The following is a 27,978-nucleotide window of genomic DNA, read 5'->3' on the forward strand; positions in this document are numbered from 1 at the left end:
TGTCATGCCACACACCAGCCTGAATCTCACTCGTACCCGAACTGCACAAAACACAGTTCCTCTGTCAATTTTTACATTTTCATACCGCAATAAAGGGCTATTAACCATGTGCTTGTGATTTATTTATTTTTTTGTAAACAATTGTTCTGTTGTCTGGCTTTTTCTGAGAGGGAAATCTGTATTCGCATACTTTCACACTGACTCAAATGAAGAGGTTACTGAGTGTGCAGGTCTTGCCGGTCAGACGTGGATTGTGAAATGGAAGTAGACCAGATGACTCCCTGTCTGCCTTTTTGGCAGCTAGCCGTCTTTATTATTAGATGGAGAGACGCAGATACCTGCATTTTGGCCAGGATCCCTGTGAGAGGAAGACGGGACACCTCTATCTCCTCCATAATGTTGCTTTTATCACAGCTCAGCGTGAGTTCTGGTGCTGCTCGGATGGAAGCTGGACTTACATTTTTTGTTTTATTTAAAAGCCATTATGAAAGGATGTGGTAATAACCAATGTATTATAACGATTTAAGATGTGTTGGCGCAAGATACAATCATTCTGCTACTGTAGGAGCCTTTTATGAATGAACAATATTCTTCAAGTGAGCGTCCAATTTCATTATTCTGCATCGTCGCCAGTTTTCTTTGACTGCATCCTATTTAAAGTCCAGAGCTGCAGACCGGAGGACTGTGTATGGGACTTTACCAATGCGTTTTAATGTTTGGAAATGCTGTGAAAGTATTCAGACCCCTTGATTTTTTTTTTTCTCACAATTTATTCTAAAAAGGATTAAATAGTCCCCCCCCCCCCTTATCAATCTACACACAATACCTCATGTCAAAGCAAAAACAGGTTTTTAGAAATGTCTGCAGATGTATTACAAATAAGAAACTGAAATCACATTTCCGTAAGTATTCAGACCCTTTACTCGGTACTTGTTGAAGCAACGATGACGGCCTCGAGTCGTCTTGGATATGACGCTACAAGCCTGGCACACCTGTATTTGTGGAGTTTCTCCCGTTCTTCTCTGCAGATCCTCTCAAGCTCTGTCATGTTGGATGGGGAGCGTCACTGCTCATCTAATTTCAGGTCTCCCCAGAGATGTTAGAGCCCAGACTTAAACCCAATCTGTCTGGGCCACTAAAGGACATGAAAATAAGAATGTGTTCTTAACTGACTTGCCTTGTTAAATAAAGGTGAAATAAATACACTCAGAGACTTGTCCTGAAGCCACTCCTGCGTTGTCTTGGCTGTGTGCTTAGTATTGTTGTCCTGTTGGAAGGTGAACCTTTGCCCCAGTCGGAGTTCCTGAGCACTCTGGAGCAGGTTGTCATCAAGGATCTCTCTGAACTTTGCTCCGTTCATCTTTGCCTTGATGCTGACTAGTCTTCCAGTCCCTGCTGCTACAATGTGATTTTCTGGATTTTTTCCCCCCCTCATTTTGTCTGTCATAGTTGAAGTGTACCTATGATGAAAATTACAGGCCTCTCTCATCTTTTTAAGTGGGAGAACTTGCACAATTGGTGGCTGACTAAATACTTTTTTGCCCCACCGTATCTACAACACAAAATCCATGTGTGTGTAGTGCATAATTTATTGTGTGTTTGTATGCATGTCTGCCTATGTTTGTGTGCTTCACATTCCCTGCTGTTCCATAAGGTGTATTTTTGTAAAAAAAAAAAAATCTGATTCTACTGCTTGCATCTGTGGAATAGAGTTCCATAGTCATGGGTATATGTAGTACTGTGCACCTCCCATAGTCTGTTCTGGACTTGGACTGGGGTATGCATGGGTGTCCGAGCTGTGTGCCAGTAGTTCAAACAGACCGCTCAGTGCATTCAACATGTCAAGACCTCTCACAAATACAGGTGGGGATGAAGTCAATCTCAGGCTGTAGGACCTGACTTGTTGATCGTGTTCAGAATGCAGAGCAATGCTTTATTATGGACAGACTTCTCCCCATCTTAGCTACTGTTGTATCAATATGTTTTGACCATGACAGTTTACAATCCAGGGTTACTACAAGCAGTCTAGTCTCCTCATCTTGCTCAATTTCCACATTTTCTTTTCTTTTTACTATTTTCTACGTTGTAGAATAATAGTGAAGACAAACTAAGAAATAAGACCTATGGGATCATGTAGCAACCCAAAAAGTTTTTAAACGAATCAAGATATATTTTAGATTATTCAAATTAGCCACCCTTTGCCTTGATTACAGCTTTGCACACTTGGCATTCTCTCAACCCCAGTTTCATGAAGTAGTCACATGGAATGCATTTCAATTAACTGGTGTGCCTTGTTAAAAGTTAATTTCTGGAATTTCATTCCTTCTTAATACATTTAAGCCAACCAGTTGTGTTGTGACACGGTAGGGGTGGTATACAGAAGATGGTCCATAATATTTTGCTGAGAACCGCTCAACTCAGCAAAGAGAAACGACAGTCCATCATTACTTTAAGACATGAAGTTCAGTCGATGCAGAAAGTGTCAAGAACTTTGAAAGTTTCTTCCAGTGCATTTGCAAAAACCATCAGTAACCTCTATTACAGAGGATAAATTCATTAGAGTTAACTGCACCTCATATTGCAGCCTAAATAAATGCTTCACAGAGTTCAAGTGACAGACACATCTCAACATCAGGTCGAATTGCTGCAAAGAAACCACTGCCAAAGGACACCAATAAGAAGAGACTTGCTTGGGCCAAGGACCATGAGCAATGGACATTAGACCGGTGGAAATCTGTCCTTTGGTCTGATGAGTCCAAATTTGAGATTTTTGGTTGTTGTGCTGTGTCTTTGTGAGATGCAGAGTAGGTGAATGGATGATCTCCGCTTGTGGTTCCCACCGTGAAGCATGGAGGAGGTGGTGTGATGGTGTGGGGGTGTTTTGCTGGTGACACTGTCAGTGATTTATTTAGAATTAAAGGCATACTTAACCAGCATGGCTGCATCAGATGGCCTGGCAGCAACATTCGTGGTAGCGCCAGCAACATTCGTGGTAGCGCCAGCAACATTAGTGGTAGCGGTAGCGCCAGCAACATTAGTGGTAGCGCCAGCAACGCCGGTGGTAGCGCCAGCAACGCCGGTGGTAGCGCCAGCAACGTCGGTGGTAGCGCCAGCAACGGCGGTGGTAGCGCCAGCAACGGCGGCGGTAGCGCCAGCAACGGCGGCGGTAGCGCCAGCAACGGCGGCGGTAGTGGTAGCGGCAGCAACTTAAGCGGCAGCCACGATAGCAGCAGCCACATTAGCTGTAGCATTTGTGGTATTTAGCAGTACTGATAGCGGGGCCTGTTTTATTTATAGCTTTTGATGTGTCTGTGAATTCCTGGTCTAAAGCGCTGCCTTTGTCTCTGAACTTCCCTCATTAGTGTGACTCTTGCTCTCTGCTCATTATACAGACATACAATGGACTCGCTCCCAGGCTGTGACTGAGGCTACGTTCTAGATTTTGTTTGCCGGAAACACTCCTCAGCACTTTCACCAGTTCTCCCCTGAGGCAGAGTTTCATATTAAAAGAAAACATTCATTTTCTCTTGGCTATAGAGAGCAGGAAAGTGGGCCAATTCATTTAGATTTGGGTTTGATAGGAGTTATTGGGATTTTTTAAAGGAATTGAACAGAACTAGCCTCCATTAATTACCAGACTACGTAGCCCTAGTGCTACATTATTCCCCAGGGGGATTTGAAGTTGGGCCTAACCTTCTTTTTTAAAGTCTGTCCTTTTAAAGTTGAATCAGGTTGGATATTGTTAGTTGAGTTAGTGTTGTCATCGCAATGTTACATTTGTGATCTATACCCTAGTCATCGTCCATTGATATTTTCCAGGAGGCATAGTCATCCAGTTGAACCTTTTTTATTATGAATGATAAATCAATGAAATGGCATTTGTCTGTGGCCACCCAGACACAGCCATTTTGATTTAACAGTGCTCTGTTATTGTGGAGAGCACAGGGATCATTTTAAGCGGTTGAATCCATTTGTTTCTTTCATTTAGTCCCAATCTATTTATTATTTTTTTAAACTGAAGGGGGGGGGGGGGGGAATTATCCAATGCAAAGTAAGTGGTATTTTGTGCAGTTGGGGTGGAATCAACTGCTTCAGCAGCTGGAGTGTGCAGTCTTTGACGTGTCTATATTGCACATTGCAAGTCGTAATCAGTGGCAGCTCATATCAACCTAGAACTGCCCAGCGGAATTGTGAAACAAAGTAACGTGGCCTATGGGTATGACTTGGCTTCTTGTCTGAAATATACTCTGTGGCTCGAGTCATACCTCTTTTGGCTTCAGCCAGCTCCTGATTTAACAGTTCTCATTTGGACTGCTGTCAAGACTGTGAGGATGCGTGGTGTCTGTAAATAGGCTTTTACTAATCCCAATTGTTTGTTAGTTTCGGTGTAGGTGTGTTGATAAGTTGTTCAGCTCCATGTTATGCCAGTAGGCAAACAACCATTTCTTTGACTCCATTCTGACAACTTAGTATTAAGGGAAAGCGTCTGTCTGCACATCTCCCATACACACAGACAAGGACAGACGGACGGAGTAGTCTTTAAGGGCTGAATTGGGATCTTTCGAAAAACATCTCACTGCTCTAGGAGTCGACGGCAACATGTTTTCATCTTGTTATTCACACTCCGCTGCCAGATGCTGGACGGCGGGACGTGGCAGTCATAGAAACAGCTGTAGGGGTTTTGGATGGGCTCTTCCGCCTGTTCTCCCCCCCCCCCCCCCCCCCCGCTACACTGTCTTCATTTGATTACGCCGGATGTACCATTCAACCCCAATGACATCGCATCAAACCCAAAGGGGATCATTCCAACTTTCCCAATCGCCACTATCACATGCTTATTCAGACTCGCTGATCCCTACCGTGATCCCTACAGTTATCCCGATGAGGAACGAGGCTAGGGATGTTTGGAGGAAATGAGAGAAGCTTTCACTGCAGTATGTGTTTGCAGTGTGGAGGAATATCCCAGACTAACTCTGCACTCATTCATTTACAGTGTATTCAGAAAGTATTCAGACCCCTTGACTTTCTCCACATTTTGTTACATTACAGCGTCATTCTGAAATATATTTTGTTTTCATCAATCTACACACAATACCCCGTAATAACAGTGAAAACAGGTTTTTAGACATGAATACACACACTTTTAGAAATTTGTAAACATTTATGTATGCTTTGCATATGCAGGTACGTCAATTAATTTTCATACATTTGCTAAAAATGTCAAATCCCATTTTTGCTTGGTCATTATGGGGTATTGTTTGTAGATTGAGGGGGGGAAAAAACAATTTTAATCAATTTTAGAATAAGGCTCTATTGTTACAAAATGTGGAAAAAGTCGAGGGGTCTGAGTACCTTATGAACGCACTGTACCTTATGAATGCTCTGTATTTGGCACTGTTTGTGCCAAATTAAATAGTATAGGCCTACATAATTGATATTTAGGAGTGAGGGGGATCAATACAGTTAAATATCGGGATATTATTATTGAGCTAGTTTGCTGTACCTGCACCAAAACGCCGGTATTTCTTATTTCATAACAAAGCCCATTTGTTATCAGCCCTTCTATTTCCATGACTGAGCAACTCGTTTTCTTATGTTCTCTTCCCTCTGCAGCGATATATGGTGAGCAATATGTTTTGGAACATCACATTGCAATAAAATCACTATAGATTCGCAATACCTATCCTATTGGCACCTAAGTATCGTGATCGTATCGTAGGTCCCTGGCAATTCCCAGCCCTAATATTTAGCTGGATTGCAGAATGTCTGGGTTACGTATTTTATTGATTTAGCAGGACAGATGCAAGTATAGCGTGGGAGATGGACATGGAGGGGGAGGGTACAGAAAGTCGTTAAGGGCACAGCGTATTCAAAGAGCTATGCGGCAGGGTAGCGGCAGGGTAGCCTAGTGGTTAGAGAGTTGGACTAGTAACCGGAAGGTTGCAAGTTCAAACCCCCGAGCTGACAAGGTACAAATCTGTCGTTCTGCCCCTGAACAGGCAGTTAACCCACTGTTCCTAGGTCGTCATTGAAAATAAGAATTTGTTCTTAACTGACTTGCCTAGTTAAATAAAGGTAAAATAAAAAAAAATAAAAAAAACTGTATCGGTCTGATGGTGTCGATGTGAGCCATTACCAGCCTTTCAAAGCACTTCATGGCTACGGATGTGAGTGCTACGGGTCTGTTGTCATTTAGGCAGGTTGCCTTCGTGTTCTTGTGCACAGGGACTATGGTGGTCTGCTTGAAACATGTTGGTATTACAGACTCAATCATGGACATGTCTTCACTGATATTTTCAACATCTGCCAGTTGGTCAGCACATGCCCAGTGCACACGTCCTGGTAATCCATCTGGCCCCGCAGCTTTGTGAATGTTGACCTGTTTAAAGGTCTTATTCATGTCGGCTACGGAGAGCGTGATCACACAGTCGTCCGGAACAGCTGATGCTCTCATGCATGCCTCAGTGTTGCTTGCCTCAAAGCGAGCGTATACATGATTTAGCTCGTCTGGTAGGCTTGTGTCACTGGGCAGCTCGCGGCTGTGCTTCCCTTTGTAGTCTGTAATAGTTTGCAAGCCCTGCCACATAAGACGAGCGTCATAGCCGGTGTAGTACGATTCAATCTTATCCCTGTATTGACGCTTTGCCTGTTTAATGGTTCGTCGCAGGGCATAGCAGGATTTCTTGTAAGCTTCCGGCTTGGAGTCCCGCATCTTGAAAGAGGCAGCTCTACCCTTTAGCTCAGTGCGAATGTTGCCTGTAATCTATGGCTTCTGGTTGGGGTTTGTACGTACAGTCTCTGTGGGGACGACGTCCTCGATGCACTTATTGATAAAGCCAGTGACTGATGTGGTGTACTCCTCAATGCCATCGGAAGAATCCCAGAAAATGTTCCAGTCTGTGATAGCAAAACAGCCCTGGTTTTAGAAATCATCCATATAGAAACAAGACAGATCCTGCTTGTGATTCAGTGAACCAACCACGCAACCACATGGATAAACGATTTCACAAATTCTGCAGTTTTTTTTTCATCTTTGCTGTAATAAAGGTTTGACTTTTTTTTCTTCTTCTTCTTCTTTAGAACATCCTCTATTACTTATATAATTTTACTGTTTACACTGTTCTAAATTGTCAGAAAATAATAACCTACTTTCCTTGATCTCCTTATTGTTATTACCATTGTTATTGTAATCATCATTATAATAAGTAATATCGTCATTACTAGGCTTTGTATAGTAGTCTTGTACAACCACTATTGAGCTGTGTGCCTAAGACTGCATCCTGTTTAGTGTTCATACCGTAGCTAACTTATATCTGTGTGTTTCAATGCTTTGTTATAGGTTACTGAATCATCCAATCGTTCGCCATCACAAGTCATTCATGATTTGTAATGCAATCAAGCATTTTAGTTATAAAATAAAACATCAAAGCAACCATTTGAATATTTAGCGTAAAACAATAAATAAACCGTTCCGTGTTTAATGCATGAGACTGTTTTTAGCATTTTCTGTAATAAAGGCTTTCCCGAAAAATGTATTCCAACCGACTCTGGTACGCTTATAATTCTTTTTTTTTTACATTGTTCCAAACGGTCAGAGTAATTACATTGTAATCTCACAGCACTTGCTCCTTAACTTATTTTTCTTTATCTCCAGTATTTTCCACAACTAGTCAAATTTATTCCACACATCTGACTTTCCCTTTACCTCCTGAGCAACCAAACATTCCCCCGTTTTTCGAATTTATTTGTCACGTCGTCTGCATCCGTTATGGTATGCTGCTATAGGGCAGGCCCTGCTGGTCACGTCCATGTGTCACGTAAAGAGAGCAAGGGAATAGGGTATTTTTTCCCTAAACAAATGAGGGATTTTGGTTATAGAACCTTTCAGTCCGAAATGCCTGTAATTATGTTGGAGCGTCATTAACACGGACAGCGTGATTAGCACTGTTGCTGCAGCAGGGAGGCGAGGGCGACAACGAATGCTAGTCACACTTGCTGTCTTTTTTTTTTTAACACAGCGTAGCAAGTCTGATCCCGTTTGTACAATCAAATCAATTGCGGTCGGACACCCTCTAGTCGTTTGTGTGTGTAATTTTTTTTAAACAGTGCGCTTAACATCTGACAAGCTCAGTGCATGTAGTTGATTAAAACACACAGGATGTGTCTATGGGAAAATTAATTGGTTGAAAGAACAGACGACTCTCGGTAGATTAAGATGTTGTTGTTGGACAGCCCTACTTTCTGTTGTTCATGTATGTTCTAAATGCATGTTCTCCTACTTCCACTCACGCTACAACCAGCACTGCAGCTGTAATGAAGGACTACAAAGGTTTATCGATAAGCTTGCTTTGTTATTAGCGGCTTGCTTTTTATCAAAGAATATGTCACTTTCTGTTGTCGTAGGAGTAACATGATTTTGTGCATGAGGCAGAATTAATGTGGTGCGACTTGAGTTTTTCAGCTGGAAGACGGTGTTCCTTTTGTGTCGGCAGGGGAACTAGAGAGTGGAGTGAGTTTGAGAGGTGGACCCTTAGTCTGCTGCTCTCTCCCTCCGCTGAGACTGACCATCAGATGCAGGCTCCATCAGCCCAGAGCCATAAAAATAAAACATATTTTTTAAATGTATGCTCACTGAGCTGTGCCTCACATGTAAAACAACTGATCTATTGCCAGTGCTGAGAAGAACAACAAAGCATTGGCTGGGCAGTTCAAGCAAAACCAATATGCGGTGTTGTTTTGTCCCTACTGCCTCCACCTGCACAAACCTCATTACTACAGAACTGTTTTTAATTGGTTAATGTTGCATAGTCTTAAATAAATAAATAAATATATATATATTTAATTTTCTTTTGTCATGGGGGAAAAAAAACATGGCTGACATTTTGATCTCGATTCAAAAAGGTTGGTGACCTCTGTTCTAAAGTGACTTCTTGAAATTGTTATTCCAGTTTCCTCTTCCTCTCCAGTGGCTTGCTGCTGCTCCAAGGGTGTTGTTCCTGGGAAGACCAAAATGTGCTTTGCCACGTTTTAGTTGGAACAAAGTGCCAGATTTAGGCCCACGGCGTTACCCAATGTGTCATCTCTCAATCTGGCCCCTCGTGGGGTGTGTTCCCTTTTCCCTCCGCTTTTTGCTTCCTTTCTGCGTCAACCCTACACACAGCACCAACATCACGTGGAATGCTCATTTCAGTTGAATGACTCACCTTCCAGTAAAGCAGTGTATCGACTGTCCATTTTCCCTTGCATCCTTTAAAATAAATAATTGACTGTTCAGTTGAAATGAAGCCCCCCCCCCCCCCCTTCTACAAGTAGAGTAATTGTTATGCTGTTTTTCTTCTCACAGGGCCACTATAGAGGAGGTGGAAGGGGATGTTGGAGAGTTGGAGTCCAAACTCGACAAGGTGAGTCCATATGGTCCAGATTTGGGCTTGGATGAACACAGTGATGGAACTCCTGCTGTTTGTGTAGATGAACCGCTCCCTCGTCATAGTAACCCTGTCCCGGTCCCCTTTAACTGGCCTGGGATCAGTACGAGTTGACCTGGAGCGACCCGGTGTCCCGGTCCCTTTTTATAACTGGCCTGAGATCAGTACGAGTTGACCTGGAGTGTCCAGGTCCCCTTTAACTGGCCTGAGATCAGTACGAGTTGACCTGGAGTGAGAAAACGAGAGTCTCAATCTGGAAAGATGGGTACATAAGAGGAGTGTGATGAAATCCCACTTGTAGTTCTATAAAGACCCTGCAGCCAGTCACTGGAGCATTTTTCTTTAAAAAACAAAATGTTTTGTTGGTGGAAGAGGTGGGATTTGACTTATTGCTTGCAAGGTTACTCACTATTCCTATATCTCCAGTGATTGCGGACTGCATTGTTATTGGTGTCTCCCCCACCTCTCATACAATACCCTGGTGTCACTTCCCTGTTGCTCTGCAGCGGAAGGATCTGCTCCAGGAGTCGTGGTGTGACTGCAGTGTGAGGGATGGAGGGGTGTGCCTGGAAGAGGAGGCTAAAGTTCAGGCTTTTCTTAGAAACTAGGCCTTGCCATTGAGAAAGGGAGCTACCCACACAACCAAGTTGAATCTTAAAGCAACACAGGTTTCATTGGGACAATATTAATTCCCCTTGGGTGTAAAGAATATAAACTACAGATAATAACGTTGAATGACCAGTCATACGATCAAGGAAATCAGTGGCTATTATTATTATTATTATTATTATTTATTTACATTTTTTATTCAAGATTGAATCTGCTGCATGACAAACATTGAAGTATCTAGGAGGTAGCAGTCAATGATGGCACGAATGCCCTGACTACACCGCCCGCGTCGCAAAATAAATGTAGGAATCTATGTTATTCAATTATTGCACCCCCACTGCTCGCGTGCGTCAACGAGCGTCTGCGTTGCCAAGGGCTAAAATAGAAGTCATTTCTTTTTCTGACGCAGATCGCGCTGCAAGTCCTGCCTCTCCCATCTCCTCATTGGTTACACATACATGGGTGATTGAAAGACTAACTTTGTTGCCGGTCGTCGTATGTGAAATATTATGAAAGTTTAGATGCCAATCACCATATAAGTTCTAAGATGAAAAAGCCTGGAAGGAGGAGAGATGACTAGAAATTATTCGGTTGACCATTTTATGTGTGGAATAATTGTCGGAGTAGAGGACCTTGTGCATTTCAGGTAAAATAACAACTCAATGTTTATATCTCAGGACAAATTAGTTAGCTTGCTGTTGCTATCTAAATAGGACAAATTAGCTAGCAAGTGCAAGCTAGCTAGCGAAATTGCCATACATGTTTAATGCTTTTCGACCTGTCCCCAAATTAATGTAACTGGTTCCGAGTTTGTTTTGATATTTTAACCTGCGTGTCGTGATCGCGTTTGGTGTGTGGGGGCAAAATAAATGTATGCATGATGGCGCACGCAGCCAATTTGGGTTCCGTGTTACACGGAAGTGCGCAGCTTTCTTGGGAGGGAAATGCAACCTCAGTGACCAGGTTTTATTTATTTTTCTAGCTCAAAAAGGGGCTTAGGTGGTGGCCGTGGTCGGCCCGTTGGTGTGTGAATTTGAGAACATTTTAGAGGCCCCCCATCGTTGGCGGTGTATAGACATTTTAGCAATTTTCTTGTGATTCTACAAATTAATCCATGGAGCTGAGACCTTTTTTTGCGGTTTTAAAGCTAATTTCCTTTATTCTACACATTTTGTCATGCCGCTGAGAGAATGTTGCCGTTTTTAAGGGATCCTTCGGTATTTTAACAATGAGGCCCTTGGTCTACTTCCCCAGAGTCTCATATGAAGTCGTGGATACCATTTGTCTCTGTGTCAAGTATGAAGGAAATTGGAGGTCGTTTTGTGAGCCAAAGCTAATGCAATTCTATGCATTTTGCCATGGCTAATGCTGTGTTCTTCTGCTCAAACATAACAATATACTGCTAAATATTATTATTAGATTTTTTTTTATTCTTCCTGACTGTCTAGCTTTTATTTTGGTGATTGATAGTTCTCAAGGGTTATATAAAATAAAAAGTATATTTCTGGTGGATTTAAATTTTAGATTATCATCCTTTCTCCAAGTTGATTATTTATCAAACTTCCAGTGTTTGAACATGGAAAAGTGTCCTAAAGGGCCAGCGTGGAAAGCAAGCACTATTTCATCTCTCTCTCTCGTTCTCTCACCTCTAGCTGGTGAAGCTATGCATCGGGATGATCGACGCCGGCAAGGCTTACAACACGGCAAACAAACAGTTTGTCAATGGAATCCGCGAGCTCGCTGCGAGCTCCATCAAAGATGAAGTCATTGAGGTAAAAGACCTATGTTAACTTAGCTTGAGATTCTCAAGTCCAAACTGTCTGTTCATACTGTTAGACAACCGCCAGTTCCCTCGACTCTCTTTACTGGGACTCCTCTGTTATCTTCTCAGACATTTCTGCATTGAGGGTTCTGCATTTCTGTTCCTTTTTCGTGTCACTTTCCTTTACAGCTTCTCCCCTGGGTCTGAAGTTCAGCCATAGTGCATTTTTCTGAAAGAATGCCCTGGCTGAAGAATTCTCCCTGAAAGCACAATTGTTGCTCAAGGTTCCAATGACCTAAAGCAGCATAGCTCTACACTCGTGGATTTGCTCTTACCCATACCTCAGTCACCATCCGGAGGTTCTACTAGTCTGGGATTCAGTGTTTATGCCCCGTCGCTCATAAGTGTGTTGTGTGTCAGGGCTTGACTAAATGTCCACTGGTGCCACTTCATTTTACAGTTGGTGGCACCGGCCCATGATTTGGTCACACCAGGAAATACATCTGAAACGTCGCTCAATAGAAAAAGCAAGTCATTTCTTATTAAGCCATTCACAGTGCATTATTAAGACATGTAATAGACTACTGGGATGGTAGTCAAGAAATCATTTGAATCCAACGTATCCATACAGGAACGGTAAATTCCATGTCCTAAATAAAACTATGCGGTTGTAGCCACTCGTAATGGCCGATGCGGGTCATATCTCATAAAGCCATATCAAAAAAATCTTGGTTGTAAAATAGTTGCTATAGAGCACAAATGAGAAATAAAAAATGATACCTACAGAAAGCTGAGAACCTCCTCTCTTTTTAAGCGTGTTTCTCCTGCAATTGGATTTTGAAATGTTTGTCTACAATCAGGACAAACACTTTATTCTCCCAGTGTGCTGGGGGGAGAGGGAGTAAGTGGCTTGCTCAGCACAGCAGTAGGTCCAGCGAAACTGGCACAGCTGCAGGGCGGAACTTTTAATGATAGGATAAATGTGAGGATAATGCACATTTATGGTTTGACCAAATCCTGTTTTTAGCCTCCTAAAGAAAAAAAAAGTGACCTTTGGCGTGAAGTGACCATGTAGAAAGGGCAGCCAAGTCAAAGGGTCGCAAAATGCAACTAAATGTTCGCAGCCTGGAGCCGTGTGTGTGAGAGACTATTTCATACAATAGGACTATTATCCATGGATAATACATTTTTGTCTTAGACGGAGGTTTTCACACAGCACTGTTCTCTCCCGTGTATCTGGACCTAACGTTGCTGTTCTGTCCCGTGTATCTGGACCTAACATTGCTGTTCTGTCCCGTGTATCTGGACCTAACATTGCTGTTCTGTCCCGTGTATCTGGACCTAACGTTGCTGTTCTGTCTGGACCTAACGTTGCTGTTCTGTCTGGACCTAACGTTGCTGTTCTGTCTGGACCTAACGTTGCTGTTCTGTCCCGTGTATCTGGACCTAACGTCGCTGTTCTGTCCCGTGTATCTGGACCTAACGTCGCTGTTCTGTCCCGTGTATCTGGACCTAACGTCACAATACAGATTGATTAGATTTTTTTTTATGTTGAACTTTATTTGTCACATGTGCCGAATACAACAAGTGTAGCAGGTAGCCTAGTGGTTAGAGCGTTGGACTTGTAACCAAAAAGGTTGCTGGGTCGAATCCCCGAGCTGACAAGGTAAAAATCGGTCCTTTTGCCCCTGAACAAGGCAGTTAACCCACTGTTCCCCGGTAGGCCATCATTGTAAATAAGAATTTGTTCTTAACTGACTTGCCTAGTTAAATAAATAAAAACTGAAATGCTTACTTACAAGCCCTTAACCAACAGTGCAGTTTAAGAAAGAGTTTATTTATCAAATATTTACCAAATAAACTAAAGTAAAAAAGAATAACTCACACAATAAAACAATAATGAGGCAATATACTGGGGGTACCGGTACCGAGGGGTGCGGGGGTACAGGTTAGTCGAGGTAATTTGTACATGTAGGTAGGGGTGAAGTGACAATGCATAATTAATAAACAGTGAGTAGAATGATTAATTTGATTTAATTGTTCAGCAGTTTGGGGGGTAGAAGCTGTTAAGGAGCCTTTTGGTCCTAGACTTGGTGCTCCGGTACCGCTTGCCGTGCGATAGCAGAGAGAACAGTCTATGACTTGAGACCTAGTATCTAACGTGCAGTCCTAGTATCTTTGTGTTACTCTTATTTTTTTTCTCCCACAGTCCAGTCTCACAACGTTTGCTGAGAGTCTGCAGGAGATGATCAACTATCACACGGTATGGCCGGCGACATTTGATTTTAAAACAGAACGTGGTTGTGATATACAGTTGGCTTGTGTGTCTAACCCAAAGACCATCAATGTTAAGTGCCAGTGGGTGGTTTTGACAGGAATGGGACCTTAAAATAGTCAGGCTTTCGTCTCGCTGAAAAGCAGAACTGCAAAACCAAAAACATCTCATGTTCCAAACACAGCCTTTAACCGCATGTAACAGGGAACAAACGTCCTGCCTGCTTAAATGCCTCCCTAGTCTCTTCTTTCAAGTGTGGTAGGACACTTGTTAATGTCCTACCCTCTCTACCATTCCCCCTAAACCCTATGGTGCACCAGAGCAGGTTTTAGATGGTGACTTAACACTGAAGAGACCTCCCTAGTCCTGTCTTAGTGTCCTACTGCCTAAACCCTAGGGTCTGAGACCATGACTCGACACTGGAGACTGCAGTGAGATCAGCTGAATGATTTGTTCCAAGTTTGCTACTCCAGTGTTAACCCCGAGCACATGATCCTTAAAGCACAGAGCCAAAAATCTGTTTTGTCACCATGGCACGGCCCTCCCCTCCTGTCCCAACCACACTGGTCTTATTGTCTGATCCTGCATCAGCAGGTTCAACACCGTGAGGCCTTCAACTTTGGTGTGTCTGAGGCTAATTTAGCTAACTGTCCGTTTTTGGAAGGAAGCTCTATGAGTCGGTCTCTGACTAACTAGCTGCTTCACGGCATGTCATTATTGAGCTGATTGGGTTTTGAAACCTTATAGGCTGGTGTGAATTAAAATATGCCTGAAGGGGGACAGTCCGAACAATGCTGATTTTTATTTGTCACGTTTTGTGAACTCTTCTATAAAGTAGAGGTACACACCCTGGTGCGATGGAGTGCTGACTTGCTGAACACACACCATTTGCGTGTAAATAAACGAGTTTCACACACTCCAGCTCGTCATAATTAAATGTGAAAAGGTTGCGGCTGTTACTCGGTTGGACAGGTACTTAATCAGTCATTTGTTTCTCTGCTTATAGATTTTGTTTGACCAGGCCCAGCGATCGATTAAGACACAGCTTCTAACATTTGTCAAAGAGTAAGTATGTCAACACATCACTGTTAAGTGTTCTTCTTGTACATAATAACAGTGGACATTAAGTTATGAACAGTATCTCTGTATTTAACATACAAATGGTTTCTGATAGATCATGATCTTGGTCGAAAATAACTAAGGAAGTAAATGACATGGTCGAGCCATGTAAAAAAATAAAAATAAAAAATAAATAATCACACCGCACAACTGCTCAAAAGGAGGAAGCCCACGCACACAAGCATCACATGCTTATGAATGAAGAGATTAGGGACAGCACATTGACACAATGGAGGATGGGATTAGACTCAGTCCAGGATGGCAATGTGTAATGCTAGGTTATTTGTTCAGAATATTAGCTTCTGTTAAAATAATGTACATTTGTTAACCTACTCGCTAATGCACCCACATTTTCCCAGAGAGTTTGCGTAAGAGTTTAAGCCTGCCTTTGCCCACACCACATACAGGCAAAACTCCTACATCAGGGTTCTTTTTTTTTAAAGAAACACTCAAAACTATCTAACCAAACAATTACTCACTCCTCCTAAGCAGTCCAAGGTGACTTTTATTTTACTCAGACTCGAGCAGTACAAGCCAAAAAACAAGATTTTGAGTACAAGCCAAAAAACAACATTTTGAGTACAAGCCAAAAAACAACATTTTGAGTTGAGGTAGTAACCTTTTCCTCTGTTTACAGTAACTAGCGTCCTCCATGTCTGTACCAATTAATTTTAAATGTACAATGTCACACTGCACACACTAGCTAATGATTCAGGGTGCATGTGAGGCTAATAGCCGAATAGTCATTAATTGCTTTGTCAAGTACTTAACTCGAGCATATGACATCACTCTGAAGGCGGTAGACTCATTTGGACTCACAAGAAGGGAGAGAAATGATATGTTTATGGACGTTACTTTCCTTCAAAATACCATAGACATAGAAGATAGACTTTTTCCTCTAATGATTAGCTAGACCGCTTGTTAATACAATTTTCAACGTCACACATTTTCTTATTTTCTCCTGAGTGGATTCAATTGGTCCTTTCTTCTTGGTTACTGGTATTTGGGCTATTACAGCCACTAGTTCTGTTTTTTGTTTTTTTTAAACAATGTGAATCATAGAATCTCACTTGCGCTTTTTAAAATGTATTTGAAAAAAAAAAATGAACTATGTGAAACCAGAGAGAATCTCATTCTCCATTTTTAACTTGTACAACCAAAACATGGCTGCAAAGAATGTCTCAAAAATAAAATAAACAATTGAATGACGAATGAATGAAAGAAAGCAATGCCTATATTCCTGGATGAAGTACAATTTGACTAAATTGACAAACATTTAGCGGAGATGAGGCTTTCCTCTGTGTGTCATACGTATTTCTGACCTATGTTTTAACTCCCGCCCTTAGGGACCTGCGGAAGTTCAAAGAGGCTAAGAAGCAGTTTGACAAGGTGAGTGAGGAGAAGGAGGCGGCGTTGAACAAGAACGCCCAGGCGCCTCGCAACAAGCAGCACGAGGTGGAGGAGGCCACCAACATTCTGACGGCTACGCGCAAGTGCTTCCGCCACATCGTCCTTGACTACGTCCTCCAGGTACAGACCCAGGATCAGTTTACCTTTATAAATCCTTAACTTAACCTTCGGAGGTAAGTAAACATGCTTAGACTGACCTTTTTTATATATACGTTTTTCAACTTCATCCTACTATAAATTAGCAAAGACATGTGTTCACCAAGCCCTGTCCTGGAGAGCAACCCCCCAGTGGGCCAGGTTTAGTTTCAGGCCAACACCTGCAAATAGCAGATCATTGGCTGAATCGGTGTCACGATTGTATTCAAGGGCAAAACTTAGCTTTGCACTGGAAAACAAAAAATTGGTGTTTCATATTGGACTAGTTCAGTCCCTCCGTTTCAGTCCGTTTTCTTCTGTTTGTTGTCAAATTAATACGATTCAGGTGTGACCGTGTGAGGCTGGAACAATAGAGCCCCACAGTGGAGGTGTCATAATAACCATTGAACTGTTAGCTTAAGAGGCCCATCGGACATATTCTTTGGCCACTATACCTATTTTGCCAATTGGCCTGGTTTACCACACGGAGCCCTGCTGATCCGTCTGCCGATGTAACAACACGAGGGGGCCACAACAGACTTTCTTCCGTCGCGACGTCCCTCAAAGGCCCTTCTGCTAGCTTGCTAGCCCCTGCTCGCTAGCTGCCTGAAGCCACTCACTGGACTCCTATGATCACTCGACTACGAATGCCTCTCCCTAACGTCAAAATGCTTTGTCCATTGCTGTTTTGGTTAGTAATTATTCCCTTATTTCACTGTAGAGCCTCTAGCCCTGCTCAATACGCCTTCGTTAACACTTTAGTTCCACCTCCCACACATGCGGTGACATCAGCTGGTTTAAATGATAGTCTCTAGAAATATCTCTCATCTTCACTCTATGTACAGGTCTACCCCCACTGTATTCACATCCTACCATCCCTTTGTCTGTACATTATGCCTTGAATCTATTCTACCTTGCCCAGAAACCTGCTCCTTTTACTCTCTGTTCTGAACGTACTAGACGACCAGTTCTTTTAGCCTTTAGCTGTACACTAATCCTACTCCTCCTCTTTTCCTCTGGTGATGTGGAGGTTAATCCAGGCCCTGCTGTGCCTAGCTCCACTCCCATTCCCCTGGCACTCTCATTTGTTGACTTTTGTAACTGTAAAAGCCTTGGTTTCATGCATGTTAACATTAGAAGCCTCATCCCTAAGTTAGTTTTATTCACTGCCATAGCACACTCTGCCAACCTGGATGTCCTGGCCGTGTCTGAATCCTGGCTTAGGAAGACCACCAACAGTCCTGAAATTTCTATCCCTAACTATAACATTTTCTGACAAGATGGAACTGCCAAAGGGGGCGGAGTTGCAATCTACTGCAGGGATAACCTCTGCTGTCTTCAACCAGGATCTCAGCGATCACTGCCTCATTACCTGCGTCCGTAATGGGTCTGCGGTCAAGCGACCACCCCTCATCACTGTCAAACGCTGCCTAAACACTTCAGCGAGCAGGGCTTTCTAATCGACCTGGTCTGGGTATCCTGGAAGGATGTTGACCTCATTCCGTCAGTAGAGGATGCCTGGTTATTCTTTTAAAAGTGCTTCCTCACCATTTTAAGTAAGCATGCCCCATTAAAAAAAATTTGAACCAGGAACAGATATAATCCAGACCTAACTGCCCTTGACCAGCACAAAAACATCCTGTGGGGTACTGCGTTAGCATCGAATAGCCCCCGCGATTTTTTACTTTTCAGGGAAGTTAGGAACCAATATACACAGGCAGTTAGGAAAGCTAAGGCTTTTTCATGTGCATCCTATAGCACTAACTCCCAAAGGTTCTGGGACACTAAATTCCATGGAGAATAAGAGCACCTCCTCCCAGCTGCCCACTGCATTGAGGCTAGGAAACACTGTCACAACAGATAAATCAGTGATTAATTGAGAATTTCAATAAGCATTTTTCTATGGGGGGCCTGTTGTCCTCTGGCAGTCTCTATGGGTGTGCCACAGGGTTCAATCCTCGGGCCGACTATTTTCTCTGTATAAAAACATAAAATACTGTAAAAGAAATGTAACACCGTGATATGGTGTTTGGCCGTATCGCCCATCTTCTCCAGGTTTGATGCAGTCAAGACCGGTGCTATGCAATCATATTAGATGATAAATAATATAGATATGGCAGCTATTATTCTACTATAGCAAGAGTCTGCTTGGTTGGTTGCGGTCTCTCGTCTCTCGCTCTCTCCTCGATGTTCCTGTGTCACTTGCTCACTTGGAGTAGCCTACACACACAGCATGGCCCCTGCTAGAGCGTCCCCTCTCTCTACCTCCTCTCACAGTAGCCTACGCACACAGCACGGCCCCTGCTAGAACGTCAACTCTCTCTCACAGTAGCCTACACACACAGCACGGCCCCTGCTAGAACATCAACTCTCCCCCTCCTCTCACAGTAGCCTACACACACAGCACGGCCCCTGCTAGAGGGTTACCTCTCTCTACCTCCTCTCACAGTAGCCTACACACACAGCACGGCCCCTGCTAGAGGGTTACCTCGCTCTCCCTCCTCTCACAGTAGCCTACGCACACAGCACGGCCCCTACTAGAGGGTTACCTCTCTCTCCCTCCTCTCACAGTAGCCTACACACACAGCACGGCCCCTGCTAGAGGGTTACCTCTCTCTCCCTCCTCTCACAGTAGCCTACACACACAGCACGGCCCCTGCTAGAGGGTTACCTCTCTCTCCCTCCTCTCACAGTAGCCTACACACACAGCACGGCCCCTACTAGAGGGTTACCTCTCTCTCCCTCCTCTCTCTCTCGTGCTTTATCAGCTCCGGATGTAGCTTAATAATGGCCTTTTCTGCTGTTTCTCTCCCTCGGATCGGACAGGGTCTGGGTCAAACCAGGTCTATACGGAATGTGTCTAGTTGTCCTCGGGTCCGTTTGGAACGGGTCTCTCTTTTTAAAATGTATTTCTGCGAATCGGGTCTTTCTGGCCAAGTCCCTGGGCCCTTTCGGAACAAGTCCAACTTTTTGGAACCGCGAAGGCCTCTACTCTGTAGCATGAAAGTAAAGGCCAAAGTGTCCATGCAATGCAGACCCTGATAAGAATCCTCACACTCAGGCACATTCAGCCTATAGGTCCAACAGGGTGCTGTTCACTCACTCGTCCCATAGATGGTCATAGTGTTTAGGGCTGTCACATTTAGTCTGAAGACCCAGGCTTGGCTTTTACAGTACACATGGCTTTTACAGTACACAAGGTATATTTCCCTGATAGCTTAGCTGACCTTTCACAATGGAGAGATTAGTTGTATATCACCAGAATACATTTACATGAATACAGCCCTGCCTGCTCCTGGTGTGGCTGCTCCTGGTGTGGCTGCTCCTGGGCGGCTGCTCCTGGGCGGCTGCTCCTGGGCGGCTGCTCCTGGGCGGCTGCTCCTGGGCGGCTGCTCCTGGGCGGCTGCAGTGATGATTCATGGACAATGTCGGCTGATAAGGGGACCAGCCGTAGCCATAATGTGCGGCCCAAATTACACCTTATTCTTAATTTTAGTGGACTGCTTTTGGACTAGGGCCCATAGGACTCTGGTCAAAAGTAGTGCGCTATATAGGGAATAGGGTGCCATAAGACTCTGGGCTAAAGTAGTGCGCTATATAGGGAATAGGGTGCCATAAGACTCTGGTCAAAAGTAGTGCGCTATATAGGGAATAGGGTGCCATAAGACTCTGGGCTAAAGTAGTGCGCTATATAGGGAATAGGGTGCCATTTGTGACGAAGACAGTGTTGCTGTGAATGGGGAAGTGGACTGTTTTCTAGTGCATACGTTTCACAATGAGGGCATTTTTCTGTTTTCAAGGGCTGATTGATAAATTATCTGTCTCTCTCGTCCCCTAAATGGGGTAGTGTAGTATTGAGCTTTTCTGCTATTAAGCACCGATAACCTATAGCCCATGCCTTGAAATCACAGCTGATAAAAACAATTTAAAAGGGGGCATTCCACCTAAGTTGTACATTTTTGAATGTGTTCTGTACGAGTGAGTTGTTCGTGTCGACGACCCCCCTTTTAATAGCTGTACTGGACTATTAAGACCTTTTCCAGTTGACTCTGTGCTTTACGTTGCTCAATATCCTCTCAACTGCCCAGTGGGTAAACAACCAACGCCCTAGAACCTTCCGCGGGTCTTTAATCCTTCAGCAGATATCAAGCAGATATGAAAGATGGTAGAAGCAACATGGTGATAGCACTCCAACTCTCCCGTCCTTTGTCGCTTGCTTCCACCGATCAAATATCTACACGCATTACATCATGAATTTGTCCGCGTTGGCCCAGATTAAGAAAAGCCCCCGTTTCTTTTATAGCTCCTCCGGCTTGAAATGAACCTGATTTGACCTGCAGACTGCAACAGGCGCTGTGTGTGTGTGTGTGTGTGTGTGTGTGAGACGTTAATTAACTCTGTCTAAAGGGTAAACCCGATAGGTCATAGCAGTTTGTGTACAGTGCAGCTGGGCATATGAGATCACAGGACACATCCTGACTGCAGCAGAGGGAGGAGGGGCTCCCCCTGATGTCAAAGAGAGGGATAGCCATCTATTCAATCTAGAGTGGCGTAATTCTTGCTAATTATATGCTAGTCATGATGCCCGTTTTAATGGGGACCAATTAATTTGAAATACATTTAAAGTTGACTGGTTGGAACTAGGAAGTGTTTGTGATTCCATAATTTCACTAGTACGGTGCTCTCTTTAGCTTTCTCATAGACATAATCTAACCCTGAACTCCCCCGCCCCCACCCCCCCCTCCCACACAGATCAATGTACTACAGTCCAAGAGAAGATCGGAAATTCTCAAATCGGTAAATATTGTTTTCCAGAGGACTTCCTCATATAAACCTAAGTACCAGTATGTTGATCCTACATCTCTTGCCTCATATCCGACATCATCTCTGATTGGTCTGTTCCTCTCCGCAGATGCTGTCCTTCATGTACGCCCACCTGACCTTCTTCCATCAGGGTTACGACCTTTTCAGTGAACTGCAACCGCTGATGAAACAGCTGGGGGGACAGGTAGGCCTTTACCCTGTTGTCTCCCGTTGTACTGTAGCTACACCTGGCCACAGCCCTGGGCCTCTCATGCCTTATAGCAGTGTTTTATCAAACCTCTCCTCGGGAGAGTTCAGGGCTATGAAACCTATCTCACCTGATTCACCTAGTCGGTCTTTATGATTAGTCGACATGTTGAATCAGGTGTGCTTGATCTGGATTATATCAAATGCATGTAACGTCAGGGCGCCATCCCGAGGAGAGGTTTGAGAACCTCGGTTATGGGCAGGGCGTTCTCCAAGGAGAGGTTTGAGAACCTCAGTCATGGGCAGGGCGCCCTCCGAGGAGAGGTTTGAGAACCTCGGTTATGGGCAGGGCGTTCTCCGAGGAGAGGTTTGAGAACCTCGGTTATGGGCAGGGCGTTCTCCGAGGAGAGGTTTGAGAACCTCAGTCATGGGCAGGGCGCCCTCCGAGGAGAGGTTTGAGAACCTCGGTTATGGGCAGGGCGCCCTTCGAGGAGAGGTTTGAGAACCTCGGTTATGGGCAGGGCGTTCTCCGAGGAGAGGTTTGAGAACCTCGGTTATGGGCAGGGCGTTCTCCGAGGAGAGGTTTGAGAACCTCGGTTATGGGCAGGGCGTTCTCCGAGGAGAGGTTTGAGAACCTCGGTTATGGGCAGGGCGTTCTCCGAGGAGAGGTTTGAGAACCTCGGTTATGGGCAGGGCGTTCTCCGAGGAGAGGTTTGAGAACCTCGGTTATGGGCAGGGCGTTCTCCGAGGAGAGGTTTGAGAACCTCGGTTATGGGCAGGGCGTTCTCCGAGGAGAGGTTTGAGAACCTCGGTTATGGGCAGGGCGTTCTCAGAGGAGAGGTTTGAGAACCTCAGTCATGGGCAGGGCGTTCTCCGAGGAGAGGTTTGAGAACCTCAGTCATGGGCAGGGCGTCCTCCGAGGAGAGGACCAGCATATTCCTTCCTTGCCAGGGGAGGTTTAAACGGAAAATGTGACCGAGCTCTTCCTCCTGCTGCTGATCCTCCTGCTGCTGTTCCTCCTGCTGCAATGATTATTATCTTGGTAGAGCAGAGTGGAAATGAGGAAGCTGGATGAGGAATGGTTATTTGTGGTTCATTGGAACTCTAATCCTAAGTAATACGTTTCCTCTGTCATCGGGTAGTGTTTTCCTCTCTGTGAGATGAGTTATCCTAGCTGCTGATTTAGATTCATTAAGAGGAGACTAGAATTACACTGATGTAGGAAACAAGCTCTGGGGTCATCCAGTGACCTAATTAAACAGTCAATAAATTACTCAATCTGAAGTTGTTTTAATGGAGTGGATGTGGCGCTAACCACGAAGGAGAGAATAAATCTCCCCACGATCCAATTTCACACATGATAACGCATCAATGGTGGCATCCATTTTGTTCAAGGAGGAGAGCTCATCTCTTAGAGGAGCAGCTGTTTATCCACGGTACATCGACATGTCTATGGGCTAGATTGAAAAGGAGCAAGCAGACTATCCTCTAGCTACATCAAAGGGCTGTTCAAGATAGTTTAGTAGCCTAGTTTGGGGTCTCTGGTTGCTAGTTTTCAGTTTCCCCTACAGACAGACTTGATCTCAAATACTTGCTAATCTAAAGTGTCTTCCTCGTCTCACGTCCTACATCTGCACTGTTCTGAAAACACTAGATCCCCTATACCCGACTGGTGGGGTCAGTACGGGCCACAGGTCCTGACTACAAAATCACACACCAGAAAATATATATATTTATTATAATTTTTTGGGGTGGAACTGTCAGGCTTTGACTCCTGGTATCATAAAAACACACGTCATGGAAAATGTGTCGAATTGCAGGAAATTAGCTTTAAATTAGCGTTTTCTCTCCGTCCACAAGAAGGGCGTGAACAGTTTGGGGTTGCGATGTGGGGGGTTTGTTACTATGCCGATTTTAAATGACAATATACATATGAACCTTTGCCACCTAGGACATTTGTGTGCCCATCGGACCTTCTCAGACAGTACTTCAGCACCCTAGCACTTCTCAGACAGTACTTCAGCACCCTAGCACTTCTCAGACAGTACTTCAGCACCCTAGCACTTCTCAGACAGTACTTCAGCACCCTAGCACTTCTCAGACAGTACTTCAGCACCCTAGCACTTCTCAGACAGTACTTCAGTACCCTAGCACTTCTCAGACAGTACTTCAGCACCCTAGCACTTCTCAGACAGTACTTCAGTACCCTAGCACTGGAGGCATTAAAGCAATATTGCAGAAGCCTACTGGGGATTGTGGGGAACAGCGCTGGACCGTGTTCATTAGGCACCAGATGTAAGAGCGGGAGGGACTTCCTGGACTTGTCCAATCAGATAGTCATATTTGATTATTGCCCAATGAACACAACCCTGTTGAGGTGAAGGAAGCCTCTTTAAGACTACTGGTATGGGCACGAGGTATTTGTAGGCTTAAGGTGAGCAAAACCATGCAACCTACTTTTAATTTGACCTTTATTTAACTAGGCAAGTCAGTTAAGAACAAATGTTTATTTTCAATGACTGCCTAGGAACAGTGGGTTAACTGCCTGTTCAGGTGCAGAACGACAGATTTGTACCTTGTCAGCTCGGGGATTTGATCTTGCAACCTTCCGGTTACTAGTCCAACGCTCTAACCACTAGGCTACCTGCCACCCCACATTTACTCACACACTTAATGGTTTGTGTTTCAGCTGGACCTGCTGGTGGTGGATGCAGCCAAAGAGAAGAGGGACATGGAGCAGAAACACTCCACCATTCAACAGAAGGTACAACCCCCCCCCCCCCCCCCCCCCCCCCCCCCCCCGTTCCCCCGTCCCCGACAGCTCTATGAGCCTCTGGTCTAGAGTGGTGATCTGATGGGAGGGGATCTCTCAGCGATTTTAAAAAGCCTTTCTTATTATATTCCTACCCTTTTCTATTAGGACCAGCCCTGAAACTCTGCTGCGATTTTCAAAAATACCCCCCCCCCCCCCAGACATAGAAAAATACAGTATGTATTGTTATGAATGGAGCCATTATTAACTATCTACGTCATTGGAGAGGCTTGGGTAATGGCATCTCATTGGACAGGCTTGGGTAATGGCATCTCATTGGACAGGCTTGGGTAATGGCATCTCACAGGCTACGTCCTAAAATGGCGTTCTGGTAAAAAATGGTGCTCTACATAGTGAATAGGATGCCATTTGGTACACTCCGTTAGGGTGATCTCATACAGTCACACAACTTACATTATTCAAGGGGGTCGGAAGCTCCAGAGGGCTCACTTAACAACGGGTATGTTTCACCACCACCGCCACCATCACAGCCCTCTAATGCCACCGTGTTGGGTGGTAGATGTCATCTAGGCCTAAGTCACCAACTAAATCCCCAGAAAAAGTCCCGTTTAAAATGTGTGCATGGAGGGGTCCCCTGCGAAAGAGACCTTGGTCTCAATGGAACTCCCCGTTTAAAGGTCAAATAAATGAAATTCCTTTTGTATTGGTAGTTAATGTAAGTCCAAGACACTTGGGACAAGTCTAACTGAAACCTGTTTTTGTACATTTGGTGAGTTTTTTTTTTTAAGTGCGTCTGTGTGTTTCTGCCTGGCCTCATGTAGTCTGCGTCTTCAAGGAAATGTCTTTCTCGCTCCCTTTTTTAGTGTGTGTAGGTGTGTGTGTGTGTGTGTGTGTGTGCGCGCGCACGCGGCACGTGGTGAGCAGCAGCTGGCTCTCCAGCCTAAGCACAATTTCCAGCCAGGACCTCTCTCATAGGTGGCCCGTGCCAACTTCTGCTCGTCCTTGAGCTCATTGCTTCCCAGCGCCCTCACTCTCCAACCCCCCCCTCCCTTTCAGTAGAATGCTATTTTTATATTGTCTCGCTCCCTCCATCTCCCTCTACCTCGGTACTTCATTCCCTCTTTCCCTCTCTCGCTGCCTCTTTCATACACTCCCTCTTTCCCTCTCTCTCTGCCTTTCTCCTAACTCCTTCTTTCCCTCTCTCTCTGCCTTTCTCCTAACTCCTTCTTTCCCTCTCTCTCTGCCTTTCTCCTAACTCCTTCTCGTCTTTCCCCTCCCGCTCGTTCTGCCAGTATGTATAAGCAGTTCTAATCTCTCCTCTTTCTTCCTCCTCCACTCTCTACTCTTTCCCAGGCTGCTCTGCAGGTAAGCCTTTTCCCCTGCCCATTTTTGTCTCTGTCCTGTTTCTGTGCTGTCTCCTGTTCTTTCTGCATGTTGACTGCCCCTGACAGGGATTTAGTAGACTGCTAGAGCAAAACCGACCCAGTCATTCATGTAGACAGCCTAATGTAGTCACCATGATGTATTATTGACAAATGCCTGACGTGACCGGGTTAATTCCATGCCTGACGTGCTCTGTGTCGTGTGTATCCGTTGAAGTCCATGCATGCCGACTGTGGTAAATGCCAATCATTCATTCACCTTGTGTATTGTTGATACAGCATATTCTTTAACACCCTAGTCATTAAGCCTTGCTGCAAAGGGAATGGAAGAGATTTTGTTAGTTTGAAAAATCTCAAACAATAAGCTAAATGCTATAGGTGCTATAGCTATTGACATTCACCTTGCCTAGCTAGACTCATGTGCATTTCATTTTCATGAGTGTGTTTTAGTACGTCTTATATCTATCTACCAGTGTGAATTACTAATTGCCAGAGGGCACCATCGTGTCACAAAGAACCTCATTGGACGAAGGGGGCTTGACGTTTGTTCATGCTGCAGAAAAACATGCGTCTGTTCACAGGCGTACAGTGTGTGAGAGGGAGGAGTCGGCTCCATGGCTCTCAAACAGAAGCTGTATGAATGTTTCATGCCGGAGCTACTCTGCATGGAGTTGTGTTGGTTATTCTAACCCCATAGCACCAGCCAGCATCGACCTACACACACACACACACACACACACACACACACACACACACACACACACACACACTCTCACATCCCATCAACCTACACACACTCTCACATCCCATCAACCTAAACACACACTCTCTCACATCCCATTGACCTTCGCAAGCCGATGGGGCCTTAGCGGAAGGGGGAGGGGCCAAGCTCAGCCAGTAGCGGTGACAAGTGTTGATGACGGACACAGAGGGAAGGGAGGGAGGTTTTGTTGTGGAGAGGCAGCTAACCTGCGACTGTGACGGGGCTGTCACTAGAGATGCTGCGACGGGACAGGTGAAGGTAGATAACGCTAGCTAACCATCGTCACGGTGACTGGGGCACACACACACACACACACACACACTAACCTGTCACAGACATGGAGATGGAGATTTTCAGCAGGTTCCACTATGTGTGGTATCTGGTGAGAGCGCTGGAGGAATAGGGCAAAACGTGTGTTTTTCTTTTCAGCTTGACATGGCTCTGTGCTATGGGCATTCTCTGTGTGGTTAACAATCTCCATCTTGTATGTCAGAGAAACAAGTGTCCTCTTTTTCTTTTTTTCAGTTTCTGTGTTTCTCAGCCTTTCTTGTTCTTCCGTTGTGAGTCTTTTAGGGGACAGAGGTTGATGGCCACAGCTTTTGCGCGTGGAGGTCCTCTGTACGTAATCGTTCATTTTAATTTGATATTTATCATTGACCCCAACCCCCACCCAACCCCACCTCTCCTGCCTGCACAACCAGAGTGATGACTGATTTGCATTGTCATGCTGTACATTAATGATTTTTTTGCCGAGGCGTGTTTTTTTTCTTCTCATTCTAATGTATGGCTCCAATTGTTTTTTCCTCCTCACTACAAAGCATTAGCCTGGTCCCAGATTAGTTTTGGCTGCCATTCCAACTCCTTGGTCACTCATTGTCCAGTTGGCAAGGCCGGTTGCTGTCATTACTTAGGTCCCATTTTGAACCATTTACTTCCTCTTCTCCTTGAAGCAATACCTGATTGAACATGTATGGGAAGCTATGTGGTACAACCCTGCCTTCACCTTCCAATCCTGTTAGATTGCTGATTACTTCAAGGTAGGAGAGAAGGATTCAAAAAATATATATATATAACTTTTAAAGCAGGGCGATGGTTTGCCCACACAATCCATTTTTTGCCTTGGTCTTTGATTGGTTGGGGTTTGGATTCTATGTCCCGGTCTGTCTTCAGCCCTTGCTGATTGGCCGCTGTGCAGTATGGCTTTGTGTTTGGGTCTTACGGACAGGCTCCAGTTGTACTAGTGTCTTCAGAGGGATGGCATGTTTTCACCGCTTCCCAAAATGAACAACTATTTCATTCCTCCAGGGTACATGCT

General features: G+C 44.6%; 1 protein-coding gene across 9 annotated transcripts in view; it reads left to right on the forward strand.

Moving 5' to 3' along the window:
- acap2b (ArfGAP with coiled-coil, ankyrin repeat and PH domains 2b) overlaps positions 1-27,978 on the forward strand; it is a 62,394-nt gene that overhangs the window by 5,554 nt on the left and 28,862 nt on the right. For 4 of the 9 annotated variants that reach the window (XM_090237668.1, XM_090237548.1, XM_090237622.1 and 1 more), the window contains exons 2-9: positions 9,344-9,401; positions 11,687-11,806; positions 14,006-14,059; positions 15,078-15,136; positions 16,537-16,720; positions 21,488-21,532; positions 21,648-21,743; positions 24,435-24,509. In XM_090237668.1, coding sequence (XP_090093794.1) covers positions 9,344-9,401; positions 11,687-11,806; positions 14,006-14,059; positions 15,078-15,136; positions 16,537-16,720; positions 21,488-21,532; positions 21,648-21,743; positions 24,435-24,509 — 691 coding nt within the window. Of the gene's footprint in view, positions 1-9,343; positions 9,402-11,686; positions 11,807-14,005; positions 14,060-15,077; positions 15,137-16,536; positions 16,721-21,487; positions 21,533-21,647; positions 21,744-24,434; positions 24,510-25,783; positions 25,884-26,802; positions 27,282-27,978 lie in introns of those variants that run through there. The other 5 variants (XM_090237839.1, XM_090237777.1, XM_090237919.1 and 2 more) reach the window with 4 other exon arrangements.

This window comes from Oncorhynchus mykiss, chromosome 1, assembly GCF_057628025.1.
Source record: "Oncorhynchus mykiss isolate SJ-2025 chromosome 1, ASM5762802v1, whole genome shotgun sequence".
Lineage (NCBI taxonomy): Eukaryota > Metazoa > Chordata > Actinopteri > Salmoniformes > Salmonidae > Oncorhynchus > Oncorhynchus mykiss.